This window comes from Hemicordylus capensis, chromosome 1 (genome assembly GCF_027244095.1).
Source record: "Hemicordylus capensis ecotype Gifberg chromosome 1, rHemCap1.1.pri, whole genome shotgun sequence".
Lineage (NCBI taxonomy): Eukaryota > Metazoa > Chordata > Lepidosauria > Squamata > Cordylidae > Hemicordylus > Hemicordylus capensis.
In genome coordinates, this window is record NC_069657.1 from 21005222 (window position 1) to 21026411 (window position 21190).

Here is a 21190-nt window from a genome sequence, read left to right on the forward strand (position 1 = left end):
TATATTATCTTTTTAAAAAAATGTATACTAAAAAACTGAGAGGTCATCTTTACTACATCCCTCCACATCAAATGTTCTAGATAGTTTTATAAGCAGAACTCAGCTTTGGCACAAAAAATCTGGAAATAACATCTCAACGGAATAGTGGTCAGATTTAGACACAATGAGCAAAATCAGGACCAGACCTGCTTTCCAGGTTCAGATCTTGGTTCATTTTGACACACTGATTAGAATAAGTCAGAATTTCTCATTTCAATAGTAAAGAGCAACTGTGGATGGCTTGCTCTAGAACAGAATTGGAAGTAGAATTCTTTCAAGTCTCACATGCAAAAGTTTGGGGATATAGCCGCACAGAGATGTAAGTTTGGGCAGGGTATAAATTTAAATAAATAAATAAATAAATAAATAAATAAATAAATAAATAAATAAATAAATAAATAAATAACTAAATAAAAGCCAGCTCTAATCCTGGCTCTGTATTCTATCCAGTGGAAAATCAAAGCCTTAAAATACCAACTATGAAGTGCACACTCATTTTCAGGAGACACAATAGCCCTATTCAGACATTATGGTGTGCGAACATACATGTTTTTGAGTGAATGACAGTAATGGTGTTCATTTTAACAGTGAACCTGGATAAAGGTCCCTCAACTGCATGATACATATAGGAACTTTATGTTGTACCTGTGCTCAACATAATGTATGATCAGCTGTACTTGTATACACTGTACATTCATAATACAAGTGATGAACATAATATGTGAATAAGGCTACTATCTAGTAGAAATGTGTAGTAAAGATTATTCAGAAGCTTTATTTCAATCATAATTGGGGAGAGGCTGGAATATTATTATATTTATATACCTTCTCAAAGTGCTTTTCATTAAAAAAAAATTCCCTGTCCCCCAAAGAACACACAATCTAAGAGAAACAAGGCAGACACCATCAGCAGCCACAGGATGCCTACTGGGCTGAATAGGGACAATTGCTATTCCTCCTGCTAAGTGTCGGAGAACTACCACTTTCAAAGGTGCCTCTTTGCCCAACTAGCAGTGGTAACATAGTAATATGAGGAATGAATTAAAGCTCCTAAACATGTAAGACACACCAAGGGATTAAAATTAAATATGAGATAGAGGTCAACATGAAGGGCATACTGCTCAGCACGGAATCAGCACCTGCTCAGGTGCTCAGCACCTCAGTTGTAGGTATTTGTAAAATGTATACCGTAAAAACATGAGGGGGGGGGGAGAAACACCTGTCCATAGCAAGATGTAGAAGTGCTTGAAGCTCCACTCTTCCAAGAAGTAATTTCTCCCTTCCATTAATAAATCATCATCATCAGATGCCCCATAACAAATTGTTCTCTGTGTGGTTCACAATAACACAGCCGTAAAAAACAAAAATACACATAAAACAAGATATGAACAAATTACAATATAAAACAGAAATCTGGAGCACCCCAATCCTCAAGCATAGAGTTTTGGAGGGCACAGGGAGCTGCAAAGGGAAGGAAGGACTGAAAACTGCCCCTACACCTTGAATGAACAGAACTTCTTCCACTCACGCTATGAGTGCTTACATAATTACTTTTCTAATTCTATGGGAGTAATTATATTAAATTCTCTCCTATTTTCCCCAAAAGCTTTGTGCATATGTTGCAGCCCCTATTACATTTCCCAGGTTAAAAAAAAATCAAGGTAAGCATATAAATACATAAGGCAATATAGGAAAAAATAAAACAAATGAGATTCCAAGAATGGGAATGTTGTATACGACAAACAAATCAATAAATATAGAAGTGTTGATCGAAAGCAACAACTATAAGACAACTGAAGTGACTTAAATCTGACGGTTGCTGTCCAACTTGCTAGCCTAAGATGGTAATGAAGGAAAGTACCTAGTGATCTCTGAAAATAGTTAAATACTCTAAATTTATAATGAAAATAATTTGAGGTGGTTTTCAAATGTTAAAATTACATGTTGGGAAAAGTATCATCTGGACTGTAGTCCGATAAAAAACCAGCATTAATTGAAACAGTTTTGTACTCACCCCCACTTGCATACTCCATGATTAAATAGAGTGTTTTTTCAGTTTCAATTACTTCAAATAACTTAACTGGAAAAAGAAATGAAAGAATTTAATTAGTGATCAACACTGGTTAAGCATGTTTCTCATAAACAACTCAGTACTGGAACCTAGAGACAGCCAATTTATTTATTTATTTGATTTGTATATATGATTGATTGATTAAGTGCCGTCAAGTCGGTGTCAACTCTTAGTGACCACATAGATCGATTCTCTCCAGGATGAGCTGTCTTCAACTTGGCCTTTAAGGTATCTCAGTGGTTTATATTTATATATTACCCTTCCAAAAATGGCTTAGGGTGATTGACATTAAAATAAAAACAATTAAAATCAACTAACAGTTAAAAATAACTTATGCCGCAACATAAGCCTTCAAATGGGTCCTATGCTGCATCCTGTCAGATTCGAGCAGAATTCTCCTGCACTTGTGTTCCAATCACCTACCCAGCTGTTTCCAGCCCTGCAACTCCTCAGTATACCAATGGGCTATTTCTGAAGCAGGCTGGAAGGGACGCTTAGGAGCAATCATGTCTACTGCCCTGGTGAGTTCCATATTCCAGGTTCCCACCAGGGCAATGACAGAATCACTGGCCACACCAACATCAAAACCCTCCAAGGCTTTTTAGAACCATACTGGGTCCAGCAGCCTTTTTGGACAGACCATCCTAATAGGTCCACCACCCCCACAGGGGTGGATTGTGGCATGGATCAGCAATGGATTCAGGACAGACAACACAATTTGTTTATGGTATACATATCAACAAGAAGTGGAGATTGCCACTGGCTTCAAAGGGGGTTGGACAACTTCACGGAGAACAGGTCTATCAGCAGATATTAGCCACAACAGTTAAAGGTTCAGAGGCAATATATGCCTCTAATACCAGTTTGGGAGGGGCAGCAAGTCAGGGAGGGCTGCTTCCCTCTTGCTCTGTTGGTGGGCATCTCAGAAGTATTCAGAGCGTAGTGTAGTGGTTAGAGTGCTGGACTAGGACTGAGGAGACCCGAGTTCAAATCCCTATTCAGCCATGATACTAGCTGGGTGACTCTGGGCCAGTCACTTCTCCCTCAGCCTAACCTACTTCACAGGGTTGTTGTGAGGAGAAACTCAAGTATGTAGTACACCACTCTGGGCTCCTTGGAGGAAGAGCAGGATATAAATTTTTTTTAAAAAAAGTATTCAGCTAGCTGCTAGACAAGAAGCTGGTTTACTTGTTCGATCTAGTTCAATAATGTCTACACTGACTGGCAGCTGCTATTCAAGGTTTTAAGTAAGAATCTTTCCCAGCCCTATCTGGAGATACCGAGGACTGAACTGGGGACTTGCTGAATACTAAGCAGATGCTCTAACACTGAGCTATGGCCCCATTTTGGAAACAGGATGCTGGCTTAGACAGGCTCTTGGTCAGATCCAGCAAGTCTATTATGTTCTTAATTATTCTGATTTGACATTAGCAAGTACAATACTATGACATAATGTTATGGATAAGACAGGGAACTATCTGAAGGACAAGGCCCTGAATTACAAAGCACCTGGAAAACCTCTGGGGAAAAATCTTCCATTAACAGTCCTTTAAACCCAATAAAGTAATAGTCATTCACTAGCTGCTTGTACTGCTTCTTTCATGCCCAGGATTGAGTAAAGGGTGCGTGTGGGTGCGTTTGAGAGAGAGAGCGAGTGAGAGCTGTAGAATAACGTCAGGTTGCTTACCTGTAACTTGGGTTCTTCTAGTGGTCATCAGTGCTCTTACACGAATGGGCTTTGCACCTGCGCAGAGACCACATCGGAGCTTCCAAGCTAGAGTTCTAACTTTTTTGGCGGTAACCCTACCCCCACGGTATATAGGCGGCTGCATGGGCTTCCCTCTTCAGTCTTCTGAGTCTGCCAATCTGAAAGACTAGCAGAAAAGACATTAAGAGAGGGGAAGATGGGAGGGCATGTAAGAGCACAGATGACCACTAGAAGAACCCAAGTTATAGGTAAGCAGCCTGTTGTTCTTCGACGTGGTCTCTGTGCTTTACATGAATGGGTGCATAACAAGCTGCACCTGTGCCATGCTCACCTGGAGGAGGGATCAGGCAAAGATGGACTGTAACATCGCCCTGCCAAACACCGTGTCTTTTCTGGCTTGGACATCCAGGGCGTAGTGATGTATGAAGGAGTGCTTTGACACCCACGTAGCCACCTTGCAGATGACGTCCAAAGGAATGGACCTGTCAAAGGCAGTGGAAGCCACGACAGCCCTTGTTGAGTATGCTTTGATGGAGGTTGGGAGAGGCTTTTTGGAGAGCTGGTATGCTAAAGTGATGGAGCGAACCACCCATCTGGATATGGTCTGTGCAGAGGCCTGCTTGCCTGCGTTGGGTCCAGAGTGAAGCATGAAGAGAGAGGTAGAGGTGCGGAGAGCAGAGGTTCAGTCTACGTAGAAGGCCAGCACTCTATGAATGTCAAGGGTGTGGAGACGTCGTTTGTCCTCAGTCGATGGTTCAGAGAAGAACGCAGGTAAGGAGATCGGTTGGGAGCAATGAAAGGACGTAACTACCTTCAGGAGGAAGGCAATGTCTGGTCTAAGGACGACCTTCTCTCTATGGAAAACCAGGTAAGAAGGGTCAACTCTCAGTACTCTGAGTTTACTGACCCACCTGGCGGAAATGATAGCCATAAGGAAGGCCACCTTACAGGAAAGGAGGTCCAGAGAAATCGTGGCCAAGGGAGGGTGCATGAGAGAGGAGAGCACCAAGGTCAGGTTCCATGCAGGTGCCATGATCGGAGGGTCCGGGTAAAGGTGGGTGAGGCCTTTCAGAAAACGCTTGACCATGGGCTGTTGGAACCACGATGGCGTAGACGGTGGAGAGTTAGCCACTATGGCTGCGAGATGAACTCGCAAGGAAGGCATTTTCAGTCCAGCCTCCCTGAGGGACAGTAAGTATGAACAAACATGTTCTACAGAGACAGAGTGTAAGGGAACGTTCCTGTTTTGGAAATATATCCATTTTGGAAAGTTTTGGAAATATATCCATTTATGGGAATAGGAGGTGAGGGTAGTAGGTTTATGTGAAGCACTAACTATTCTCTGTAGGTCTACGGGCAGGTTGGGACTATGTGCCAAGCCGTGAGATGGAGACGTAGGTCTGGATGGAGGATGTGACCGTTCTGCAGGGAGAGGAGGCGAGGGTTGTGTGGCAGGCAGAGGTATTGATGATTGGAGAGGTGGAGGAGGCGGGGAAACCAGGGCCTCCTGGGCCACCACGGGGCAATGAGTATGCAGTGTGGTCGGTCCTGGGAGATTTTCTTTAGAACTTGAGGAAGTAGAGGAAGTAGAGGAATCGGGGGAAAGGTGCAGACCCGAAGTCCTGCCCAGTTCATAGCAAACACGTCCCTGAGGGAGGAATTGGGCCCGATCCCGGACCTAGAGCAATACAGGTGACACTGCACATTTGTCTCTGATGTGAAGGAGGCAGTGTGGTGTAGTGGTCAAAGTGCTGGACTAGGACTGGGGAGACCAGAGTTCAAATCTCCATTCAGCCATGATACTAGCTGGGTGACTCTGGGCCAGTCATGTCTCTCTCAGCCTAACCTACTTCACAGGGTTGCTGTGAGGAGAAAACGCAAGTATGTAGTACACCGCTCTGGGCTCCTTGGAGGAAAAGCAGGATATAAGTGATGTAATAATAATAATAATAATAATAATAATAATAATAATAATAATACTGTGAGAAGGTGAGAGCTATGCCAGAGGTCCAACCATACTGGACAGGTCTCACCAGAGAAGCCAGACAAAGAGTGCCTCTCCCATCAACAATATGGTGAGACGTAACTTTAATAAATCTATACCGGATCGATCGTCGCCTGTGTCAAAAAGGACCGCGCCAGGTGCTGTAGTCCCTGGACATCTGGTGGCAAGTGGGCAACAGGACTCAGGATCTCCAGTTGAGCAACCAGGGCTGGAGACTGCAAAGTTACTGGAAGAAACGTCGCTTAACCGAAAAAGAAAATGAAGATGTAAAAATATTATGGGACTTCCGACTACAAACAGACAAACATCTGCCACACAATACACCAGATATAACTGTAGTCGAGAAGAAAGAAAAACAAGTCAAAATAATCGACATAGCAATACCAGGGGATAGCAGAATAGAAGAAAAAGAAATAGAAAAACTAACAAAATACAAATATCTACAAATTGAAATTGAAAGGCTGTGGCAGAAAAAGACCAAAATAATCCCAGTGGTAATTGGCGCCCTGGGTGCAGTTCCAGAAGACTTTGAAGAGCACCTCAACACCATAGGGGCCACAGAAATCACCATCAGCCAATTACAAAAAGCAGCTTTACTGGGAACAGCCTATATTCTGCAACGATATCTATAACAACAGCAACAACATTGACAATAAAATTCAGCCATCTCAGGTCCTTGGGAAGGACTCGATGTCTGGATAAAACAAACCAGTCAATAACACCTGTCTGACTGTGTAAACAAGAAATATTATTATTATTATTATTATTATTATTATTATTATTATTATTATTATTATTATTTCTGGGAGGAACCAGCGGCGGAAGAGGGAGCAGAGCGTGGGGGGGATGTAGCTGCCATTCATGAGATGTTGAGTGAGTCCTACTCAACCTGTCCACCGTGATGTTGTCCTGGCCCTGAATATGGACTGCGGGTGACGCCGTGGCGAGTGCACCAGAACCACATTTCCATGGCTAGGAATAGGAGGGAGCTGGAGGAGGTGCCGCCTTGCCTGTTCAGGCACGCCTTGGCAGTAGTACTGTCCGTTTGGACCAGAATGTGAGAGTCTCATATCAGAGGGAGAAAGTTCTTAGAGCCTTGAAGATAGCCAGCAATTCAAGGTAGTTGATATAGTGAGCGGCTTCGGCTGGGGACCAGGTGCCGTGGATGTTGTGGTTGTTGGCGTGGTCACCCCAGCCTTGCATGGATGCATCCGTAGTGAGTAGAAGGGTATGACGCGGAGGCTGGAAGGGGGAACCGACGCTGAGGTTGGCAAGGTCCGTCCACCACAGGAGGGAATATAGGACTTAAGGCGGGATCGTAAGGGTGCGGGTGAGGGAATCTTTGTGTGGGGAGAATATGGAGAGAAACCAGTGTTGAAGAGTCCTGGCACGCAGAACAGCGTGAGGTAGGATGTAGGTGGTGGAGGCCATGTGGCCAAGCAGGCGCTGGACTGTACATGCAGACTGCTACAGGTGGTAGAGGAGATGGGATGACAGATCCAGGATAGCCTGGATCCTGCACTGAGGCAGGAAAATCTTTGACTGATTGGAGTCGAAGATGATCTCCCAAAATTATATGGTTCTGGAAGAACTGAGTTTCGACTTCTCGTAATTCACCTGGAGCCCCAGGTTAGAAAGGAGGTTGATAACTGTGTGGAGATCCCTCAGTAGGGATTGCGGGTTGTCGGCTACCACACATCTAGGAATGGAAAAATTTGATTCCTGTGCAGGAGGGAGGTGATGGTGGGAATGGTGACCATATAAAACCTCCAGTATGTGACATCTCAGCTCCCGGAGATCCAGGATGGGACGGAGGAAGCCATCCGGCTTGGCTACCGTGAAGTATCGGGAATGGAAACCTGGGGATTGTGGGTTGTGAACCAGTTCTATTGCAGATTTTGCGAGTAGAGAGTTTACTTCCGAGAGGAGAGCCGGGGCAACTGGTGTGGGGAGTGGAAGATTGTATGGTGGGGTGGATGCAAACTCTATAGCATAGCCGACTCTCACGATGGTAAGAGCCCAGGAGTCGGTGGTGGTATTTTCCCAGGTGGAGATGAAGGGGGAGAGCCTGGTGCCCCATCTGGGAGGGGTTTTCAAGTCATTGTCTCTTAGTATGGGGCTGGGACCCCTTAGAGCACTGCTGCTGCTTGGAGCCGGTGAAGGTGGAACACTTTCTGTAAGGTTGATACCTGGTAGAACAAAAGGACCTGTCTTGTGGTTGGTAGTACTGGTATTTAGAGGAGTATGGCTGTTGCTGCCATTTCTGGGGCCTATAGGGCCGGGATGAGGACTGCTGGAGCCCATACAGTGGGCCGTGTTACGAAGTTTCTGCACTTTCTGAAGGGTATCATCCGTCTTTTCTCCAAATAGGGATGAACCATCAAAGGGAAGATCTTCCACTCTGGATCTAGCGTCGGGCGTCAGTCCGGAAGATCTGAGCCAGGCGCTGCGGCGAAGAGCAAATGAGGATGCCATCACCTTAGAGGTGGCCTTCTGTTAAGTGACGAATTGCGTGAAGTTCCTGTTTTGAGACCTCCGTGGCTTCACGCAGGAAAACTTTAGTTGGACCTTATTGTTCCTCAGGCAAATGGTCCAGGAAGGGGGCAGCATGGTCCCACAGAAAAGACTGGTATTTGGCGTAGTAAGCCTGATAGTTTGCAATTCTGGTCAATAAAGATGAAATTGAATAGAAACGCCTCCCAAATGTGTCCAGTTTCTTCCCCTCTTTGTTGGGTGGGGTGGAAGAGGTATATCCACAGAACTTAGAGAGTGAGGACTCTACTACAGTGGAGTCAGTAGAAGGGTGCTGTTTTAGAAAGGAGTCATCCTGGTCAGGGGAAGCGTGCACCCTATAGAAGGAATCAAGTTTCTTCGATGTCTGGGGAAGGGAGGAGGGTTTTTACCAGGACGCCTTGGTGACCTTGAGGATGGAGGGATTCAAAGGAAGCTAGACCGAAGGACGGGCATCGTCTTCAATCAATTGGAAGAGAGGATCTGGCTCTGACTTATCCCCTTGGAAAAGCTGAACTCCCAGGGAGGTAGCCATACGGGAGACAAAGTCAGTGTATATTCGGAAATCCTCCGAAGGAGAGCTAGGCCTTGGTTCCATAATGAGTGTAGGGGGAGAAGAACCCAACGATATCTTGTCTGAAATTGAGGACTCTGGTCCCTCTTCATCCGAAGACGAATCTGAGGAGTCGCCCGAGTTCGGAGGAGGGAGGGGTCGGATTCGAAGCCAAGTAGGAGGTGGTCTAGAATCTGGGGTGATTGTAGCTGTGGCTGCCTGCATGGGAGAACTCCTCAGTGGAACCCGCGGCAGTAGCAGAGATGTGGTTCGGGGTGGAGGCAGAGGGGGAAGAGGTGTAGCCTCTGAGCGAGGGTTTGGTACCGATGCCGGTACCGAGGCAGACAGCCGGGGAGAGGTAGAATGCCGAAAGGGCAGTTCAGTAGCTGCCTGGGTTCGGCAGTGTTGGTGAAGCTCCTGGTGGGCATAAAAATAGTCCGCCTCATCCTCAACCTGACGGGAGTAGCACTCATTGAGGGCTGCCTCAAGTTCTCGATTAGACCATCAACAGGGCTGTTCCTGTGGAAGAGCCTCAGGTTCAGAATCCCGCTCAGATTCGTAAATGGGATTGTGGGACCAAATGCATAAGCCACCTCAGCATCTACAACAGTCTCCGTCTGGAGTGTACGGGATCGGTGATCAGCATCGTACGCTGATCTATGCTTTTTCTTAGGGGGCTCCGCCGGAGCATGACGGGTCTTCTTTCTCTTTTTCTTCTTGGCCGGTTGGATGGAGCGCGGTTCAATGAGTGCCGCTGTTGAGATCGACACTGCCACAGAATTCTTCGGTACCAAGGTCGAAGTCTGAGCCATGGGATCGACCACTACATTGGCCTCTGTCTGGTGTGTTCACCAAGATCCCTGGTGGGGAGGAAACGGGCCAAAGGAGAAGCGCTCGAAGAGGCCTGCATAGTAGGCGGTTTGTCCAAGCCCAAACACTTGAAGGCTTGTTCCCAAAGCCAAGAACGAAGATGCGATGCTCGATTCTTGCGTGCCTGTTTGGTAAAGGCCACACAGCGCGGGCAAGAACTTATGGGCCTCGCCCAAACAAAAGAGGCAAAGTTTGTGGCCGTCGGTCGAGGGGATCTTAGATCTACAGCGACCACACTACTTAAAGTTTGTAGTCTTGGCCATAGGCCGGTGAAGGACCAAGTAAACCATAGCACACTGGGCCCGAGGGCCACGACGGAACAGCAAAAATCCAAGGAAACTATGAAGGTAGAGGTGGGGCGGGTACTGGCTACGAAATAAAAGCGCAATGAAGGGGAATACTAAACAAAATATGAGGTAAAAACCAGCAAGGGTAGATACTTAACAGTGCGATCTAGCAAGGAGTGCTCAACAATGCGTCTTCTATCGTGGATGAAGAAAGACTGAAGAGGGAAGCCTGTGCAGCCGCCTATATACCGTGGGGGCGGGGTTACTGCCCAAAAAGTTAGAACTCTAGCTTGGAAGCTCCGATGTGGTCTCTGCGCAGGTGCAAAGCCCATCTGTGTAAAGCACAGAGACCACGTCGAAGAACCCATTTCTTTTCCTACCATTTTTCCTGATTGAGCAACAATTTTCCAAAATTGCTCCTGCTTCTTAAGTAAGAAAACAAAACACTTTTTGATCCTTTATCTTTAGCTGTTTTTGCTGCCATACCACTTTTCATGTCTAAATTCCTAATATCTGTTGCTTCTCTCTCAACTCTCCATGGCCCTTACAAATCTGACTTCTGCTCCCATCATACAGCCAGAATCATTTTGATGCAAACCAGTGGCTGACATGCCCTGCAGTGTAACACATGCAGTTCAGAAGTGTGCCTGCACTGCTGTGGGGCTCTAATGCCCATGGAACTGCACACAAGGCTGTTTCAGTACAACCCGCCCTTGCGCAATCACCAGCTGCACACTACTTGCAAATAGCACACATGAAATTATACAAGGCTGAGTTGTACCAGAACAGTCCTCACACATAGCACTGCAGGTGTGCATCAGAGCTCTGCAGCAGTGTGGATGGTTCTGAATAGGGATGTGCGAACCGGGTCAAAATCGAGCTGGCTCGTCCTCGAGCCAAACGGGGGTGAGAGGGGGTGTCTGACAGTGACTAAAGCCAAGCCTCTGCCTCGCAAGCCAGCTCAATGGTATACTTGTAAAGGGGGATACAGCAAGGTTTCCCCTTTACAAGTAAAGGGCTGTGGTGGGGGGAAGGGAAGTTATTTGTTGTTACCTGTAAATATTGCTGCTGTGCAGTGGGATGGTGGCGGCTGCAGCAGCAGGGATAGTGCCAATGGCGACTCCTTCCACCCTGCTGCCTGCCTCCCAAATGACAGCCCAGGCCTGCTGTGGACCATTTCGGGTTTCTGCATGATGCACCGAGAGGCCCACAGCTGGCCGGGGCTGTCATTTGGGAGGCAGGCCGGAGGGTGAAAGGAGTCTCCGCTGCTGCCTCCGTCCCTACCTCCATCCAGCCGCACAGTGGTGATTTCTGAAGGTAAAAACAAAGAACCCCCCACCTTTTACTTGTAAAGGAAAATCCTTGCAGGATTCCCCTTTACAAGTATAGCCACTGAGCCCCTTGAGCCATGTTTGATGGCGGAATCGGACCTGGCTGGGCTCAACTGAGCCGAAGCCGGAGCTGTCCAGGGCAGCTCGAATCTGGTCTGGATTTAAGCCGAAGTGGGCCAGACGGTTCTGTGCACATCACTAGTTCTGAACTGCCTGTGCCACACTATGGGGTATGTCAGCCACTAATTATTGCCAAATCCCAAGTCGCTGGTTCTCCTCCTGAACGCTCCTCTGAACTCTGACACCATTAAACCACACATTGCTCCTGCTTCACTCTAGATTTCTCCAACTCAGTTTTTTCCTGCTGTCGGGTCTTCACCCAGTCTTCCACATCAGCTCCTCTGGTAATGACTTGTTCTCCTTCCTTGGCTAGCTTGTGTTCAAAGTACATCTTCTGGATCCCCAACTACCTTTTCCATTTACATGCTTCATTTCACATCTATTCTTGACATACCTAGCCATCAATCTTATCTTTACACTGATGATCCTGTATCTGATGTACCCTCTTTCAATCTTGCTAATATTTCTGTCATCTTCTCCACAGGCTCCCATTGCATGTCATTCCACCACCTGAAGCTTAACTCCTTAGACCTACATATGAAGCAATTCTGCCACTTCAGGATGACCCTTTCAAACTATAGATTTGGTGGCAGGGGGTGGAAGATACCCACAATATTTTTTAAAAATAAACCCTGCAAGTAGAAAACATGCACAGAAGAGAGAAGAGGACTGGCCTTTCCCCCTACTATATCAGCTTTCACCTTTCAGGAAACATGTTCCTGAACATAGTTCCAAATTATACAACAAGCCACACTGAAAACTTGAGGGAGTCTCAAAAGCAGTTTGCAATGGCACATGAGACCATTCAATGAAAAATAAGATGTCCCACTAGGCATGAACTTGGTGAGCTTTCTGGATTGCAGTATAGCTATTAGTTATGTATTTGATGATACACAGAGTAATGCTGCAGTTTTAAACCCATTTACAAAATCAATGAGGCAAAGTCCTCTAAGTGGTTTCAGGAAGTATCTCTTTTTTCCAGGAGCATAAATAAAAAGACTAATGTTGAAACATCCAAGCAAGGCAATTCCACTATTCCATATGACCATCCACAGATGCTTTTAACATAGTGGATAAGTGTTTGCTATGGTTTTAGGTATTTATGATCTGAAGAATAATCCTCTTCCAATATATATGCTGCAAGAGTAAGAGAACAGTGCCTCAGAAATTACTCATTAACAGGTGCAATCTCAAGGCTGTCATTTGTGGAATCCTCAAAACAAAGTAAATTGTTAACTTCCAGTCCTACTCCAATATAAGCTCACATAATGACAGGTTGCTTACCTGTAACTTGGGTTCTTCTAGTGGTCATCTGTGCTCTTACACGAATGGGCTTTGCCTGATCCCGCCTCCAGGTGAGCATGGCACAGGTGCAACTTGCTATGCGCCCATTCGTGTAAAGCACAGAGACCACGTCGAAGAACGACAGGTTGCTTACCTGTAACTTGCGTTCTTCTAGTGGTCATCTGTGCTCTTACACGCCCACCCATCCTCCCCTCTTCTCATGTCTTTTCTGCTATTCTCTTTCAGGTTGCGGACTCAGAAGACTGGAGAGGGAAGCCTGCGCAGCGGCCTATATACCAAGGGGGTGGAGTTACCGCCAAAAAGCAGAACTCTAGCTTGGAAGCTCCGATGTGGTCTCTACGCAGGCGCAAAGCCCATTCATGTAAAGCACAGAGACCATGTCGAAGAAACAAAGCTTGTAACGTATTTCCACTTTATTTTATCTTCCACCTATATATGAACCTGAAGGCAGCATGCTGTGAACACCCATAGAGGCACTGACCAGACCTTTGTTTCAACATGGTAGCTTTAGCATGAATCCTCAGACCATGCCCTGGGACCAAAATAAGAAGTTGCCTTCCTGCAAGTCAGATCATTGGTCCATCTAGCTCAATACTTTCTACACTAACTGGCAGTGGCTCTCCAGTGTTTTAGATAGGGGTCTGTGCCAGGGGCCTTCTGCATGCAAAGCATATGCTCTTCTACTGAATTATGGCTTCATTCCCAATCATTAGTTGCTGAATTGCTCTGTGTATGATAAATAGCTCAGTTGTTCTTTTGGCCTTCAGAACGCTGCTTTTGGACAGTTCCTCAGAAATTGCATCATGTTTTAAGGACTGCCTTTTTCTCACAACAAGCCAGTGTTCAGTTACAAGGGCTCAATTCCCACTGCCATCAATAAGGCTATGTATGCATGCTTAAAATGTGCTCTGGATTAAGTTTGGTCTTTTGGTTAAAATAGCACAAGATCTTGTTCCTGAGAACATTAACTTTATTTGTAGGATGTTATGATACCATTGTAAAACCAGAGTCCTGCAACAATAATATCTTGTCCCTCATTTTCCTAAGGTTCACAAATAACTAAGAACAGGCTATTCGAAAGCTATCTAAATTGGAAAACTAATTCAGTTGTCAACTAAAAACAGCAAAAAAGGTTTAACTGGAAAAAACGTTAACATGCCATAAATTCTAGGAGTTGCAGAGAAGTGACAGTCTTGTCAACAGCTAGTCCACTCACAATGTTTGCAGAAGTTTAAATTTCTGTGTTAAATGTCTAAAACAACAGTAGAATTTAATTTCAGCTCACAAACAATGCAGGTAGCTGTGTTACTGCATTTTAAAAAGACGGTGGATTTTAATCTTAATGGCACTACTACTACTACTACTGATATTTATATACTGCTTTCCACAAAGGTTACCCAAGCTGTTCACAAAGAAATAAATATAAATATAAATAAAGATGGTCCCGTGACCAAAGGGCTCACAATCTAAAAATGAAACATAAGAGACACCAGTAGCAGCCACTGGAGGGATGCTGAGCTAGGGCTGGATAAAGCCAGTTGCTCTCCCTCTGCTATATACATCACCACTCTGAAAGGTGCCTCTTTGCTCAGTTAGCAGGGGATGGTAAAAGTTCAGAATATTTTTTTAACAACCTTCTCCTTTGCTACCCTTATTAAAGCCATTTCAAATCAGAAGGGTCTTCTGAAGGAAAATGGGAAGGGAAATCTTTGCCTAGCTGCATAATACATGCATGCAACATCATTATTGAATTATTCATTCTAGAGTACAATTTGTGCCTAGATGCTAAAGTGATGGGTATTTATAGATTCATTTGGATAGAGTAGAGCACATATAGCTGTTGGAAGAATTTTTTACAGAAATGTTACATGGAATTTCAATATCACAGTATAGTCATCTCACATAATTTTATGTATATGTTTCCTTTGATATGTTAAGCTAGCATACTACATTTATCTTGTATTATACTGCAATGTTTTTTCAACTCATTAAATCTGTACAATTTGTTAAAGAACAAACCTTTCAAACCAACCTGTAAATTGTGCAATTTGATTGCACCCGAGTACTGGAAACTACTAGTAAAAATATATTTCATATTGCAAAATGAAAACAGATTGGAAAACAAGACATGCAATAGAATTTTTCTGAACTGGCTGTTCCTCAGCTAAAGCAACAAGTCAGCCAGTTCCAAAGTATACTATAACGTATATTAAGGACATTAAAAAGGTTCCATTATAAAGGAAACACTTTAAAATAAATAAATAAAAGATTTTCAAACTCTCATAGTTTAATTCAAAAATCTGTCTATGAAGTTTAATGTAATCAGTACTGATTGAATTGCAGATTAAAGTTTCAATCCTAAGCATACTTAAGGAGTAAGTCTCATTGAACTCAACGAGACCGAAACGTAAACATGTTTATCATTGCACTGTAATCTAACAATGATTTCTTGGCAGCTGAATCTTAGTTATCGCTCATTTCATACTGATGAACAAGAGCCATTATCCTACCCAATGAAACATACAAAGCAGAATCAAAGCATAGCTGACTTAATGTATTGGCTAAGGGGCTGAGCAGTAAATCACGACTTTCCCAGTTCAAGTCTCATATCTGCCACAAACCTACTAGGTGGCCTTAGGCAAGCCACACACTCTAAGATTCAGCTTACCAGCTGCTCTATGGAGATAATGCTACTTACCTACTGCTCAGGTTAAGGTTTATGTCAAGATAATGCATGCCAGGTATACTGGACACTCAAAAAGTGCTATACAAATGCTGAGTCTTAAGTCATTTTAATTAGGAGATTTGATAGCCACTTTTGCATTCCAGTTACAGGTGGCATAACTTGAACTATATGCAACAAGGCATTTGCTCAGATTTTGAATTCAATGACACATGCTGTGAAACGGGACTGTTCCTCTGCAAACTGCACAATCGCAATTGTGTGATGCTAACTGTTATTCCCAATGGAGGTAGCATTGTGCAACTGTGACTACACCATTTTAAGTCGCAGCGGAACAGTCCTGTTCTGCAGCACCGCAGACAGCGTTTTAGACACATGCAGCAGTGCAAGTGGTGCTGAACCATCCGCGTTTCACTGTGCAGGATGTGAGTCAGTATGTACACATTATTACTAAATATTCCATTAACTCTGAACACTAAAAGGTTTTAGTAGTACTTTAGACCTACATTTGTATCAAGAATCCTGAATTACATAGGAATGCTCTCAGAAACCATCACTATAAGTGACAGTATCAGTTACAACTTATTTTTATACTGGGCTTAGTTTTAGATTGACTTGCATTTTCATAAGTGTGATGGAGGTATTAGGGATTATGTAGAGGCTGTTACAAGAAACCTGAGCCGAGTCTGGAGATTAAAACTGCCGAGTCAGGGAATAGCTGAATCTCTTATTAAGATGACATGGGATTTATTCTTTAAGCAAGAAGACTTGTGTTTAGGAGAGAGTACATCTTTGTAACCTCACACCATCTTCACTCTCAATCCCATTCAGCAAAGGCAACCTCAAAGTTGGAAGGTAGCCTTGCTGACTGTTATATTATTATATCACTTTTCAACAAGAGGTTTTCAAATCAGTTGTAATATGTCTACTTTAGACAGTTTACCCCTTAATAGTTGTAACAATTGCCAATAAGTGCAGTACAGTAGCTTGATTATCCTTTTCAATATGTTCCAGAACAAGCTATCTGAGATGTCAGTAATTTCCCTCTGAGGACAAGCTGGTGGACTGCCCTTGCTAACATTCAGAATCTGCCAGGCCATGTTTGTTAGCAATAAAATGTGCACTGAGGCCAGATCTGCTAGTGGCCCTGGGAAAGACTGCCTTGCCCTGCAGCACGGGACTTGCCTCAATTGCTTGAATTATCTGGAGCTAACTGGTTATTCCTGCTTGTCATCACTATAACCGAAGGGTTGATGCCATAGATGCACTATTTGGCCTTGCAGCAAGACAGGGAGAAGGGCACTAGGGGAGGGACTGCGTTCAATGATAGAACACATGGTTTGCAGGGAGAAAGTCCCAGGTTCAATCCTCAGTGTCTTCAGATGCAAGATCCATCTGAAAGCTGATAGAACAGCTGCCAGTTAGTGTTTTACAAAGCTAGATGGCCCAGTGATCTGGCTCGGTATAAGACAGTTTCCTTATGTTCCTCATGGAGGAACTTTATAGCTTCCCGGTTCCTTCCAAACTGCCACAATACAGTCAATCATGTGACTGAGTCCATCTGCCCAGCAGGGCATAAACTGCTTTATCTTAAGATATATGAAAGTGTAGCATGGTGAGCTATTTGAGAGTTTCATAAACTCTGGAGAGAGGAGAGCATGACATGGCAGGAGACTATTAAAATTGTTTTCTGCAGAAGAATGTTTGGGAACTTGCAAATCATCATATACCCCTAAATTTAATATTTTGGTTAAAGCTTCATTTGGAGCATATTCAAATACAAATGAAGAGCAACACTGCAACATGCATAAGCATGGAACCAGAAGAGTAAAGAAACAAACAACACTTCACACACAACTTAATATTTCAGTTTAAGATGCAATGCATATGAGGCCTGTTAATTCTGCTTAAAGCAAATCATGAATCTAGTCAAAGTAACCTGTAAGTGGGATCAAACAGAGAAGCCTCATTCAATTTTTACATATTAATAAAGTCACAGGCACACTTTCATGCATTGATATATGTATATATATGGAAGAAAGACCTTATGACATGCATTACCTATATTGGGATGATTTAAAATCTTCATTATCCTTACTTCCCTGAATAGCTAGAACAGAACAGAAAATACAAAAATTAATGGTAAAACTGTCCAGAGACTACATTTTCTTTTTAAAAGGCTACCATCACATTCAAGGTGCTTGGAGCACTACAACTATATCTGAAAAGAACTGGAATAAAGTGAGCCCACCTATCCACCCCCTTTTTAAATGAATGCAAGCCACACACATTGAATCAAGACCTTAGCAAGCTGACGCTCCAGAGTTACTTCAGAAGGACATTCCAGGTTTTTGTAGGTTATCCAAGTTTGAACTCCTGAAATACTTTAGTGCTCCAAGTGCCAGATGAACATTCCAGCAATAATACTGTTCGATAAGTTCTGGGTCAAAATCAAAATGCTTATCTCAAAAAGTTACACAATGATTTTTGTGATTCTGCCAACAAGCAAGCACAAATATTTATTAGAAATGGTGATGGGCAAGGAAAGGAGAAAATCTTTTCGTTGCGTAATTTTATTTTCTAGTAGTGAAAACTGAGGCAGAGATCTAGAAGGATGGGCAAAGTTTGCATTGTTCTACTGAATCTGTAAGCACAATACAATGCAAATGGTTGGCTCCAAACTTGAGTGAGAGCAGCAAAGCTCACACATCTTCTTGAAGGGAAGTTTTACTTGTGGAAGGTGTCTATACCCAATTTCTGGTAATTCCTCCCTCCTCCTGCAATCCCTTACATCTAATCTCATCCCTTTCCCACAAGTCTCCTAAACTCATGTGAGGAGCGGGGGAGATGGGTGCTTCTACAGGGAGCAGGAGTGGGGAAGCGCCTTTGAGTGAGCTTTATTTAGTTTACACAAGTTTGGCTCCATCCCCATTTAAGTGATTGTTTGTGTACACGAAGTCTTGCTAATGAAGACAACTCCCAGGGGACTCAAGATGCTTTCACTCTCCACAGACTGCATGATCCCCTCTTTCAATCCTAGTTTATATTGCTCATTTACACATTATTAGGAAGCTTCATAAAATGCCATTGAATTAACAACATAGCTCAAGACCTCAACTAAACTGCTTTTCCACATCACAATGTAAATAAAGAACAGCAGCAGACTAATTCAAAAGACAGCTGCACAGGAAGTGATCTAGACTATATGGAAGCTGTAAGGGAAAATTTGAGATGCTTTTCTCTCTCCCCCTCTATATACACATGTGGGCAAATGTGTTGGTACCCCTCCATGAAAAAAGAACCCCCCACAGTTGTGTCTGAAATAACTTGAAACTGACAAAAGTAATTGGCACCCATCATTGTTTTTTCTGCATTTAATAAAAATCATACTTTGCTTTAGAGTTTTGATGCAACAGAATATTTCAAATAATAACACAAATGAAAATGGCATGGACAGAAATGATGGGACCCTTAACCTAATATTTTGTTGCACAACCTTCAGAGGCAATCACTGCAAACAAGCGATTCCTGTAGCTCTCAATGAGACTTCTGCACCTGTCGACAGACAGTTTGGCCCACTCTTCCTGAGCAAACTGCTCCAGCTGTGTGAGCTTTGAAGGATGCCTTCTCCAGACTGCATGTTTCAGTTCTTTCCATTGATGTTCGATAGGATTCAAATCAGGGCTCATAGAAGGCCACTTCAGAATAGTCCAATGTTTTGTTCTTAGCCATTCTTGGGTGCTTTTAGCTGTATGTTTTGGGTCATTATCCTGTTGGAGGATTCATGACCTGCGACTGAGACAGAGCTTTCTGACACTGGGCAGTACATTTCGCTCCAGAATGTCTTGATAGTCTTGAGACTTCATTGTTCCCTGCACAACTCAAGGCACCCTGTGCCAGGCGCAGCAAAGCAGCCCCAAAACATAACCGAGCCTCCTCCATGTTTCACAGAAGGTATGGTATTCTTTTCTTTGAAAGCTTCATTTTTTCATCTGTGGATATAGAACTGATGCGACTTATGAAAAACCTCCAATTTTGTCTCATCCATCCAAAGGACATTCTCCCACAAGCATTGTGGCTTGTCAATATGCATTTTAGCAAATTTCAGTCTGGCTTTTTTATATTGTTCTTTCAACAGTGGAGTCCTCCTGGGTCTTCTTCCATTGAGCCCACTGTCACTCAAAAAGCGACAGATGGTGCGATCAGACACTGATGGACTTTGACCTTGGAGTTCAGCTTGTATCTCTTTGGAAGTTGTCCTTGGCTTTTTGTCTACCATTCTCACTATCCTTCTACCCATTCTTGCGGCCGTGTCCAGGGAGGTTGGACCTTGAACTTCTTAATAATATTTGCAACTTGTCACAGGAACATCAAACTGCTTGGAGAAGGTCTTCTAGCCTTTGCCTTTAACATTCTTGTCTATAATTTTCTTTCTGATCTCCTCAGACAACTCTCTCCTTTGCTTTCTCTGGTCCATGTTCATTGTGGGACACACGATGATACCAAACAGCAGAGTGACTACTTTTCTCCATTTAAAAGGCTGAATGACTGATTGCATGATTGGAGACGTGTGTGATACTAATTAAAGAAAAAAGCTAATCTGAAAAATCACTCTAATCCAATTATTTATGTTCTTTTCTAGGGGTACCAACAAATGTGTCCAGGCCACTTTAGAATATCTTTGTAGAATAAGCAATACTTTATCTCTTTTCACACTTGCTTTGCTTTACTCAATGACATATCAAAGGCATGCAGGTATACATGGGACAATTGCTTTTCATTTAATCGCTTTTCAGGAGGCATAAAACACTTTTTCAATGAGCTGTAAGGGTACCAACAAATTTGTCCACGTGTGTGTGTGTGTGTGTGTGTGTGTGTGTGTGTACGTGTGTGTGAGTGTGTGTGTGTGGTGTGTGTGTGTGTATGAATGAACAATGTTTGCAGAAGAACAAAGGTCCAAATTATATCCCCAGCTATTGAAGGTATTTTTAGATCTGATTTCAGATCATTGTTTGTAATCTCTGAGAACTTCTGGAGAATGGGTGAGCTGTTGAAAGACTAGAGATAAGCAAATGTCCCTATCTTCAAAAAAGGGGGGGGGAAGGAGGAAACAGGAAATTATAGATCCGACACAGATACCTGGCAAGATCCTAGAACAGATTATTAAGCATTCTGTCTATGAGCACCTAGAAAAGAACCTGGTGATTAGCAGGAAAAACAAGCTGCTCACCTGAAACTTTTGATCTGATAGAGATCCGTCAACATCCATAAGAATGGGTACTGCCCCTGCACAGGACCTTTGTGGTAGAATGCTGCAGCTCATCAAGGTGACCAAGCCCTGCCTTCACACCTACAGCGTGCTATTTAAAGGAGGGCCGGGTGCCATGTTCTTCTGTTTTTGGATGACCGCCAAGGAGGACAATCATCCAGAAGCAGGTGAGTCCAGCATCGAAAGAGAATAGCATGCACACTCAGTATGCACATAGCGTAGCACTACTGCAGAGGGGTGGTTTGGGAGGGTCTTGTGGATGCTGATGGATCTCTACCAGATCAAAAGTTACAGGTGAGTAATTGTTTATCTGGATCAAGATCCACCCAGATCCAGAAGAATGGGTGTTTAGCTAGCTTCCAATGGAGGAGGGTGCAGTAATAGCTATTCTAATATCTGCTTCAAAACGCTTCTCCTGAAGCTTGCCTCTGCAGCAGA

The 21190-nt window shown here is 43.8% G+C and overlaps 1 protein-coding gene across 6 annotated transcripts in view; it reads right to left on the minus strand.

Moving 5' to 3' along the window:
* Positions 1–21190, minus strand: part of MARK3 (microtubule affinity regulating kinase 3) — a 123680-nt gene that overhangs the window by 69152 nt on the left and 33338 nt on the right. For 5 of the 6 annotated variants that reach the window (XM_053254326.1, XM_053254343.1, XM_053254316.1 and 2 more), the window contains 2 exons: positions 17545–17593; positions 2054–2119 (listed from right to left, as the gene is read on the minus strand). In XM_053254326.1, the coding sequence (XP_053110301.1) occupies positions 2054–2119; positions 17545–17593 (115 nt within the window). The remainder of the gene's footprint in view (positions 1–2053; positions 2120–17544; positions 17594–21190) is intronic. The other variant, XM_053254348.1, reaches the window with a different exon arrangement.